The following is an 11,222-nucleotide window of genomic DNA, read 5'->3' on the forward strand; positions in this document are numbered from 1 at the left end:
TAATTGAACAAACCATCGAAAACGTACTTCTGCATCTCGGAACGTTTACAAAGTGCAAATTTAAGAGGAAACGTGGATAGTGTGGTTGAGTAAAAAGATTGTTCAACTAATGTCCATATGTCACAGTAACGAAATTATTATGTCTTTATTTAACTGCTTTATGACTAAATGAGTGTTTTCGCTAGGCCTAAACTCTTCTTCCAGTAAAATTGTGTATTATTATCTTCATGTTAATTAAAACAAATATTATCACGTAAAGTCATTAGTTGGTACAGTAAATAAATGTTATTTGCAGGAATGCTGTAATGATCTGGATTACGCAGACAATGACAACATGGATTTGATAATTGTTATGCATGACTTAGCACGTTCCGAATTGCTGTTTTTCCAGAAACGAGCCGGTTTCAATTTTTTTCTGTATATTAAGCATTTGTGACGTGTAACTATAGTCAATACGGTGATTAGCTTTGTTATGAATGCCTCATTTTCTTGATTTGATGATTTTAATGTACGACTCTGCCTTTGTTTAATGGTTCGTATGGCTCCGGGGCTCTGGTTGATAATCCTATTCCTAATGTGATATTTGCTTCCGAGAAGAGACAACAAGTCAAAAAAAATGTTGCGAATTTCTACTTCTCGAAGTTGTTGTTATTTATGGAAACATACTGCGCTATGTTCTGGTTATGTCCGTAATGTTTTTGCTGACCAAGTGGCGAATTTTCCTTCAGGTCATATTTCAAAACCATGCATCAGACTATATAGTGATACAAGTTTACCTACAGACTATGGAAAGTATGCAGATCCCAGTTCCTTCGAAAACTTTTACCAGTTGATCACAGACTCTAGTTGGATAAAGTCATTTGAATGGTATTTAACCTCAGTGCATGATCTGACTGGTGCACCATGGTGGTTATCAATCCTTTTTTGTACATTTGCCATGCGAAGTCTTATAATGACTCCATTGATGGTAATACAACTGCGAGGAGTTGCAAAACACAGCAAAGTGATGCCATTGATTCAAAAAATTGATAATGAACTTAGGAAGGAAGTCCTGTTAGCAAAGGAAAAATTTAAGTGGGATGAAAAGACTGCAAATTTGCAGTACCAAGCCAACTTATCAAGGCATCAAAAAAATGTCTTTGAAAAGCATAAAGTACCAGGACTTTTCCATAGATATCTTTTACCATGGGTACAAATCCCTTTATGGATGTCTTTGTCTATTTCAATGCGGGATTTAACTATGAGTTTGCCAATTATTGGTCAACCAAGCATGGAGCAGCTGTCTGTTGCAGCCCAGTTGTCAGCTGAAGGATGTTTATGGTTTTCCAACCTTTGTGCTCCTGATCCATACTTTATTCTTCCTCTTCTGTTTTGTGTAGCAAACCTTTCAGTCATTGAAATATATCGTGGTGATGGCAAAACTCCTTTACAAGGGTTCTCAAAGTTTTTGGTTTACACTGTCAGAGGCCTGTCAGTTATTTTGTTGCCAATTGCATGTCAAATGCCTGCAGGAGTTGTCTTGTATTGGACTTATTCAAGTTTATATGGTGTCTTGCAAGCACTTTTGTTGCAGTCTCGAAAAGCTAGACAATTGTTTAAAATTCCTATTCCACAAAATGCATCAAAAACCCCTTACCGAGATATTTTTAATAGACTACCATTCGTAAAACTATAATTTCTTTTTTTAAGAAGTATTTTATAGGAAATCATACAAAATGTCGCGGTATGATCGTGCAATTACAGTGTTTTCACCTGATGGACATTTATTTCAAGTGGAGTATGCACAGGAAGCTGTAAAGAAAGGATCCACAGCTGTAAGAATACTGAATTTATACTTTTTGCTAACCAGTTTGTGTAACGCCCTCCAGAGTGTACAACAATTGTTGGTTAATTGCATTTGTTTAACCATATATATATATATGTTGTTTAATTGCATAGAGATCGTAAATCCCAAACAGTAGACCAGGGGTCTCAAACACGCGGCCCACGGGCCGCATGCGGCCCTCCAAGGGTTTTTGTGCGGCCCGCGAAGTAACTTTTACAAGTGATGTGTTTTACTTAGGCACACTGAAAAACTTTTTGTAACCTAAGGAATCTCCCGCAGACAATAGAATGTAAAAAAGAAAGATTCTTGCTTCTTATCAGTAGTATATTTAGACGGTTTAATGAAGAACAGGTACAAAGCATAAATCATTTCTTTACAAACAGAAATATATATTTCGCCTAGAATACACAGGCATCGTCAGTTTCTGTAAAAAAACCAGACACGTGGTGGACTGTCGATATTGTTACAACTTTTTCAGGTGTTTTACATATTTTATTTTTTTACCACTTTATATCGACAGTCCACCACGTGTCTGCTTTTTTACAGAAACTGACGATGCCTGTGTATTCTAGGCGAAATATATATTTCTGTTTGTAAAGAAATGATTTATGCTTTGTACCTGTTCTTCATGAAACAGTCTAAATATATTACTTAGGCACAATACTCTTTTAAACCAGTGATTTTACTTAATACAATCATTTTCTCGTAGTGGTTTGCCGTATGCAACGTTTTATTGGCATGATCGAAAAAGTCCATCTTTAGAATCAGCCATTGCAATTGTTGTGTCATATTTTCTCCATTGTTGCCATTGTTTCCACACAAACCAATAAAGCACAGTTGGCTCTTTCACTCTGCTACACTGTAAATTTGTTTGTTATTTATTAAAATATTGTTTTTTGATGAAGTTAATTCCATTGTTAAACATTTCACTTTTTAATAACGCAATATGATTGTTGACATTAAACTGTAACAAATGTTTTGATAGTTTGTTTTTGGCCCTCAAAGCAGTTTGAGTTTGAGACCCCTGCAGTAGACTGTGCTTTGTTGACAAAGATGTCCAGTTAACTAAAGTATGCTTAGCAACATAGAATCACTAAGCTTTTCAAATGGGGTCCACTAATAAAAATTCACTACACAAACAATATTTTCCCTATTTAGAGCATAAAAATCTTAATTTTATATTTTCTCTACATTTTTTGAAATTGCCTAAAAGCTACAAACAATTTTTACCACAAGGTTGGAGTTCGTGGAAACAATATTGTTGTCTTGGGAGTTGAGAAGAAATCTGTTGCCAAATTGCAAGAAGAAAGAACTGTTCGCAAAATCTGCACAATGGATGATCATGTTTGTATGGCATTTGCAGGTAAAATTTTATTCCATTGGTTGGTTGTGATGTACAAGGTTTGCATGCATAGTGAATATAATGTTGTTGTTTTCAATTAGGCTTAACAGCTGATGCACGAATCATTGTAAACAAAGCCAGAATTGAATGTCAGAGTCATCGACTTACTGTGGAAGATCCCGTTACTATTGAGTATATTACAAGATATATTGCTACAGTTAAACAGGTTTGGAACACAATACACTGATCTGTTCATAAGTTTAATTTGCAAAACACTGGCCCAAATAAACCTTAAAAAGCATGCTTTACTTTATTATTCAAACGTTTCATGTCATGTTTTATGTCTATTTGGGCTGATATTTTCTACATTAAACTTAAATAGGTTTGTTTTGTATTTAGTCTGTTTTGGGACAACCAACTGCTCTTATATATCTTGTAAGTGGTTGTTACATGTTGTGCACAAAGGAGGTAGTTTCACTGCATATCAACTACTTTATTTCGCTTGTGTGAATAGTTGTTTGACAAAATAATGGCTTACAATTGTATCGCTTACTGTAAAACCAATTGTACATAATATTGAAGGTCACTAAAATCGATTAGCTGCAGTCATTTTTATTCTTTAAAAACTTAAAATAGATGAAAGTTTATTCATGGAAGTTTTTCACTTACAGATTAAAGAAATTTTACTAGCCCATTTAACAGTCAGTCAAACGCGTAACTTAAGCATAAAAGGCTTGGTGCTGACTGCTGACTACCGAGTACTTGGGTGGCAACTGGGCTCCATCCCAGGAAGAAGGCTTGAAATATTAGTGTCTTTACATGTGTAACTGGCTATTTCCACACATCACATATGAACACATTACTAGTTGTTGCTACTAGTTACATTGTTTACATAGAGATACACACAAAGTAATGGAAGGAGACCATTTGGACTTTCTGCTTTAATTATGGGATTTGATTATGATGGAACACCTAACCTTTATCAGACTGATCCATCTGGAACTTATCATGCTTGGAAGGTTAGAATCAAAATTTGTGCCTGACTTGCCACTGTTGCAAGAAGTTTTTAAAGCTCTTTGTGTTTACATACTGAAAAAAGAACATTACATTTATTTATTTTTAACTACATAATCATATAGTGCATAAGGATTTACTTGCGGACATTTTGTCAAGGCAAATGCAATTGGCCGAAGTGCCAAAACTGTTCGTGAATTTCTTGAGGAACATTATAATGCTGACATTGCTGCAAGTGATGAAGAAACTGTTAAGTTAGCTGTGAAAGCGTTGTTGGAAGTTGTACAGTCTGGAAGTAAAAGCATGGAAATTGCCATTATGAAAAGGAATCAACCTTTAAAGGTAAGCGATATGTATACTTATTCTTATCGTACTGTTTAAATGTATCACTAGCACAAAGTGGGTTTCCTTTCCTTGCAGAGTGGGACTTTAAAGTATTTCTGATAACTGGTTTTATTAATGGGAGAGTTTCCTTTCAATTTCATGGTGCGATTTAATTTGTTGACATAATATTTTTGATAAAAGTATCCTAGTTTTCGAAGAACTGATCAAGACAAACATTGCTGAAGTTTCATAAAAAGCCACAAGAAATCTAAATGAATGGAAACAAATGAACAAAATTAGTAAAAGTCTTTTTTACAAACAGTATCCCTAAATCGCCTATGTACTGTTATGATTTTCAATTATGGTTAAATTTATTCCGAACCAAACATTATTCATAATAATGTTTAGATGCTTGAAGTGGATGAGGTGGAAAAAATGGTAACAGAAATTGAGAAGCAAAAACAAGAAGAAGCTGAAAAGAAACAGAAAAAGGCTAAAGGCTCAGCAACATAACTTTCCAATTCCGCTTTACATTGTTTTGTTCCAAATGCCTGTTGCTGCTGAACTAGATTTTGAGAAAGTTCATTTGTCATGTTGTTACAAAGCCTGATAAGTGATTTTTGTGTTGGTTAAAAATGATTTAACAGGTTTGAATCTGATACATTGCACCAAAACTTTATTGACAAGAAACTGGACAAAGATGTGAAGCAACACTAACTTGCAATCTGTCTTTTAAACATTCACCAAAATTGCAATGTGAATAAACCAAATAGAACATGCTTAAATACAGAAAGCAAAATCTTTGTATTTATAAAGCAGAAATAATCCCTAAAATATTCCTTGAAGCAATACAATATTCGAAGAGTCCTATCCAAAATGTAACATTTTCTTTGAAAGGTAACATTGACACAAACACAAATAAAAAGTAGCAAACAGCAGTTTGGAAATAGGTGTCACCAAAACAGTACACTTAATCCCATCGCTATGCAGCACAATGCAACATAAGGACTTAATCGTTCACCTGAAAAGTAACAAGAAGTAAATGTATTAAAGTAAAGTAGTCATCGCAGATACAGACAAAAACTATGCCATTTTTTGCAGACAACGTGGATTAACTATTTACCGAAAGAATGCAATGTATTCACTAGTTAGCCCGTGTCTACCATTCAAAAGGTTTGTAAAATGACAACATTTAAATACACCTGCACCTTTTGGGCTTATAATCAAAAGTTTAATTTAGTGAAGTAAATTTTTCATGTATTTGTAACAAAAGGGGGGGAAATGTGCTTACCAATTCTAGCAAATTTCCAAAATATTCCCAGCAATCCAGTCTTGTTTTTGTCCAATAAACTTGGCGCCATTGCTCTGACATATGCACACGTGCATATCGACAACAACACAACCGCCAACATACTTTGAAAGTTAAAAATGGCCACCTGAAATTGACACAGAAGGTAAAGTATGAACAATCATAAAACTAAAGTTAACAATATCAACTAAATCATCAAAATTTAATTCACTCACCATTTTTCAAAATTCTCTTGACGCCACTTTTTTCGGACGTTGGTTGAAATCACTTTTGTAATTATCGCAGTAAATTATATGTTCCACTTTTAAGTTGCAATAAAGGTATTTTGTGCTTTGGTTTCAACTTCAAGTGAACACGTAAGTACCCGGTTGTTCCCCTGCTTTAGTGTGCCGTGGAAAAAAGTGGTTATTTGCAGTTTTGTCACTTTGTGTTTTTTAATTCTTAATTCTATCATTTTAAATTTCATTTTATCATTATTTATTGATTTAAATTTATTAAAGCATCAAGTCATTCCTCCTTATAAATTTTCATGCATTTTTATGATTGTTTTATGTGTGTTTCACCATTTAAAACCTTGCCTGGCATAAAGTTCATTGTAGTCTTCATCCACGAAGAAAAGAGCTGGGAGATTCTAGTTTAAAGTTTTAATATACTGTATTATTTTATACTGCACATATTAGATCTACTAGACCTTTATGTCCTTTACAACTTCCTGTCGTGTGATAACATGCGGTCACATGCGATAGCATGCGGTATTATTCGGTATTTAGTACCACCGTTTTAGACGAGTTGAGGCCCGATTTTATATGTTTACTGTATTTGCCCAATCAGTGATAAAGATTATATACGCATGTTCCAGCGTTCTAAATACTAAAGTAATAGTTAAGAGCCGTGGTTTCACTGTTCAAATTTTGTTGTTAATTGGTGTTTTTAGCCCTAAGAGGTTTTAGTCTACAAAACACTGCAACCTTTCGGCTGGTGCATCGCAGAATATTCAAAAAGGTATTTGTACGTTTGTTTGAATATATCCATTTTCGCCCCCTAAGCTAGGGTTGCCATATTTTATGATACACAATCCCTGACAAAATTTGTCTCGGTTGCGATAACCCAGTTTTTCATTTTCGATACTTTTTCTAAACGGTCCCTTTGCCATTATTTCGAGGGCTCGCGGTCCTTAAAGGTGGCTGGACACAGACTGCGTATTTCGTCAACGTGCGTAAATGCATGCGAAAAACGCTCCGTAATCTGACGTGTGTAAACGGACCGAATTTACGGTCCGAAAGTGGCTGAATGTGTATTTTAGAAAAACGAAAGTTGATTGCAGGATTTTACCTAGTTATGCAAAATCGCGTATAACAATGATCCAGATATGACATCACAGACAAGACAAAAGCATTACAATTGTGCACGAACAATTGCATTTTTGTTGTTGTCATGCAAAGCCTATTGTTTAGCAATGGAGACGGTGGTTCATCGCTTTCACTTTGATTTAAACTTTTATTTAGTGGCACAAACTGACGCCAAATATAAATATAGAATTACTTGCACCTTTTCGCGGTCCCCGCAAATTTTGCACTGCGGACCGGTTTGAAACTAAAATTTTATATCACGGACCGACCTTTAAAAACCACAAATAATCAGTACTAAAAACTAATAACAATTATTACAACTTTGATTCAAAGTGAACCTTGAGCAAATTTTATGCGGCCCGGAAACAAACTCCTCACGGACCGGCACCGGGCCGTGGACCAGTGGTTGCCGACCAGCGACCACTGCCCTAAAGGACCGCGGATCCCAGTTTGAGAACCGCTGCCTTAACCATTTTTGCGATCCAAACACTTATATTCCGGAATAAATTTGAAATATTCGGAAGTCACACGGACGACGACAAAAGAAAACGTTGATACGGTGCTCTGATCCTTGTCAATTAACTTTCTGTGTTTAGGCTTTCGTTTAGTTAAGTTTATTAGGCTAAGCTCAATACTCTTACTATCGTTGAAACAATAAGCACATATATCAAAGGTCTCCAACCTTTACCACAGTAAAAACCATTCGGACCAATTCTACACAGAAAAAAACTAACAACGGGAGCCACAAAGACCTTTTTGAATTTGAAATAAAATGCCACTGAAAAACGTTTTTATGTCTCACGACATACGACTTTTCGTTAGTTCCTTGCATATTAGGTACACAGTTAAAGCAAATGAAATTTCCCACGTTCCCACGTAGCATCGAATGCTGTGTTTTCTTGCAACGCGGATTTTTATTTGTGTATTTAACGCGTGACTACTGTTAGACAACTAGTAACAAACAGGTACTGTTACGAAACAGTAACTTTGTGCGTTAACTTGCGCGCCGCCAGTTTACTTCTTTGCGTTTCATGACATAGATGGGTGTAGCTAACTACTATAAACTTTCTCCGTTGGTACATTAATTTTATAGCATTTTTTTTTTCTTAAATTCCTGACTTTTAAGTACATTTTGACATTTCTCCCTGACGTAGATTTAAACACTAAATTCCCTGACATGTCAGGGAAAATCCTGACGTATGGCAACCCTACCCTAAGCACACAAACGTTTGTCGTTCCGAGAGTGTTTACGTCGATCAATGCCTATATAGATTAATTTTTTCATGGCATAAAGGCCTTTAGTGCGTCAGAAATATATTAGACTATATTTTTGTGTTGCAATCAGGGAGCCGAACCGCTTGTCATATGGGTTCAGTTCAGTTTTTTGTAATGTCTTTTCGGGTTCGGGCAAATTACCGAACCGGTTTGCGGTTTTTAAACCGGTTCAAATGCTCTTTCGTTCAAATTTAATTTTGTCATCATTTACATGGCCTTATTGACGTCCAAAAGAATTTTGACCGTGCACCACCTCCAAACTCGTTATTTTTGAAACGTCATTTTGCTGTCATCTTGCGTATTCTTCAATGCGCTGTTAAAAAATCACAAAATATTATACATTTTTACTGGTTTGGTTGGTTCCAACGCCAAATTAAATATAAGGTTCAACTCAAGCTCGAGTTTTTAGGAAATTGCATTTGGCGCTTAGAGTATAATGAAACTAACCGCTCAAACCGGTTCACGGCTTCGGGTTCAGCTGGACTCCCTGCTTGCAGTACCCTTAGTACCTTGACGTTATTGCGGTAGGTAACGATAGTTTCGCTCAAGGATATTCGTTGTCGACTAATATGCTACTTGCTACCACATACCGTAGTCAGGCACTACGTTGTTAAATGTTTCCTAGCAACAAAATACGCCCAAAGATTTTCACTTCGGCACAAGGCTGCACGATTTTTGTATTTTGCGCGGCACAAAGACGTTACTTGTGGCAAAACGTTACGCATAATGAATTTAGAAACTTAATTTTGTAGAATACTTCTACATGGTTACGGTTTTCAAGGGGCTTGGTTGTCGCCCGAAATAGTGACAATTAAACACAAATAAAAATTGAACAGTGCCAAGTAAGCTGTTTTGTGCTTCCGTTTTTTTGTGACACTGATGGAGTTCAGTTGCCAATATAGGTAGTTGATGTTTACACAAAAATATTCAATTGTACAACAGGTTAACATTTATGTTTGGACCACACAACACAAATATAACATTTTTTGGCTTTTTTCACACATGATATACTTTTTATAAATGGTCAATCATCTACTTTAATTCACAGTGAATTGTTAGTGTTGGCTAGCACAAAGTATCTGTAACTGCTTAAAACTGGAGTAGCAGCTATTTTATAAATAATTTTTCACAAAACCAAAAGTTAAAAGCAGTGAAATTACAAAACGCAGTTAAGTGTCATGTTAAAAACTTAGCAGCAAAGGCAGTTTTTTTACACAATAAATGGTACAAATATTTTTCGGTCCTTTGGGTAATCGTCAAACTTCTTCAAATACCAAACATGATGATTATAACTTCTTGCTGATAAGTACATAACCGCAAACACAGCAAAGGCAAAACTCTGAAGTGACCAGCAAGCCAAAGCCCACCCACACCACTCAACAGCCTCTCCCCATAGGTTAGCAGCACTCACATACTCAAACATTCCGCCATGAGGTATTTTGTAACCAGTTTCACCAGGTTTGCGCAAGTTTCTTAGGATCTGATCTGAACTCAGATTGATGTAGAATCCATAAGAGAAAGTGGCAAGGCCTATGACAAAGTTCCATTCTAGGAGATACTCTTCATTGTAGTTTGAAAAGTTGACTAAAAATGATCCCTGCAAAAAAGCATTTATCACTCAATCTGTATTTTCTAAAAAACAGTAACTCCTCATAGTTACGCCAGGAGCTGTTTTTATACTTTTAGTAGCTAGAGCTTGTATTATAGCTTTAATTGTATCAAAAACCTGTTTACCTGCATGTAGCCATTGCATAGGCAAAAGAAAAATGCCATTGCTGAGATTATTAAAGGGGTAGGTTTTCCACCACGGATGGAGAATGAATACACAAACACACGATTGAAGTAATGAATAACAAAAGCAGAAATTAGGATAGTTGCTGGAAAAGAGATTGTGCCTTCTGTTGTAAGACACATGTACACTGGTATGATAAAGGATGGTAGTTCCTGGTAAAAAGACAGTGTTAAAAGCAAGCCTAAGGTTTAAAATGTCTTTTCTTTAATATTTTAAACAGCTTGGCTCAAACTCACATTCACAAATCAGGCATGCATAAGCTAAAATTTTGAAAATTATCTTGCAAAATTTTAAAAATACAAAGATGTAGCAGCATATAGTTATTAATTCCTGCTCAAAATATTTAACTTTATCTCACAACATTTCGCTAGAATTTTAAAATCCACCTGTAGAAACCACATTAATCTGGCATCCAACAAAACTCCCCAACTCGCTGATGTATATCTTCCATAAGGAGCATTAGTTCCAGACACCAATAGTAAATGAACAACTGGTGAGATTCCGACAAGAATCCCAGCCATTAGGTTAATTCGTTGCAAATCATTGTCTGTGGTTATCAGAACGTTATAGAAACTTTCCAGAAAGGCAGCCATAATGTCCCTATACTTGAAATGCTACTAACAAAGAACAAGACACAGCCAACAAATTTACCAACTATACGCGACAAATGTCAGTCAATGATTAGATTATGTAATTCTTTTCAACCTTTGTCATCGTTTCTCTGTAAATGTGACGAATCAACAACTGTTTCACGCCTAACAGATTTGGATTATCAATCCAAGTTAGCACCAACCACCAACTACATTACCCTTCTGTTGTACGGTGAGAAATCCGAGAATAAAATACGAAAAACGTAAATAAACCCGCTTCTGATTTAGAAACCACGTGACTGGATCAAGGACGTCTAAACGTTACGTAAAATATGTTTTAATGTCAACTGCATTGCATAATGCATATGTACTGCAGACAAAGTTAATTTAGAGTAGATTTAA

The 11,222-nt window shown here is 35.6% G+C and overlaps 3 protein-coding genes across 3 annotated transcripts; 2 read left to right on the forward strand and 1 right to left on the reverse strand.

Moving 5' to 3' along the window:
- The first annotated feature begins 53 nt into the window (after positions 1 to 53).
- Positions 54 to 1,692, forward strand: LOC145222387 (cytochrome c oxidase assembly protein COX18, mitochondrial-like). The gene has a single exon (XM_080088497.1). It carries the CDS (start codon positions 617 to 619, stop codon positions 1,673 to 1,675), a length of 1,059 nt encoding a protein of 352 aa, XP_079944623.1. The 5' UTR covers positions 54 to 616; the 3' UTR covers positions 1,676 to 1,692.
- On the forward strand, positions 1,660 to 5,290 carry LOC145222397 (proteasome subunit alpha type-7-like). The gene is made up of 6 exons (XM_080088510.1): positions 1,660 to 1,814; positions 3,062 to 3,188; positions 3,269 to 3,393; positions 4,064 to 4,186; positions 4,341 to 4,523; positions 4,914 to 5,290. Exons 1-6 carry the CDS (start codon positions 1,716 to 1,718, stop codon positions 5,016 to 5,018), a joined length of 762 nt encoding a protein of 253 aa, XP_079944636.1. The 5' UTR covers positions 1,660 to 1,715; the 3' UTR covers positions 5,019 to 5,290.
- Positions 5,291 to 9,083: 3,793 nt separating this feature from the next.
- On the reverse strand, positions 9,084 to 11,098 carry LOC145209097 (3-oxo-5-alpha-steroid 4-dehydrogenase 1-like). The gene is made up of 3 exons (XM_080079341.1): positions 10,617 to 11,098; positions 10,173 to 10,382; positions 9,084 to 10,035 (listed from the first exon to the last, which is right to left on the reverse strand). Exons 1-3 carry the CDS (start codon positions 10,821 to 10,823, stop codon positions 9,649 to 9,651), a joined length of 804 nt encoding a protein of 267 aa, XP_079935467.1. The 5' UTR covers positions 10,824 to 11,098; the 3' UTR covers positions 9,084 to 9,648.
- Positions 11,099 to 11,222: the final 124 nt, after the last annotated feature.

The sequence above is a fragment of the Phallusia mammillata genome, chromosome 1 (genome assembly GCF_965637545.1).
Source record: "Phallusia mammillata chromosome 1, kaPhaMamm4.hap1.1, whole genome shotgun sequence".
Classification (NCBI taxonomy): Eukaryota; Metazoa; Chordata; class Ascidiacea; order Phlebobranchia; family Ascidiidae; genus Phallusia; species Phallusia mammillata.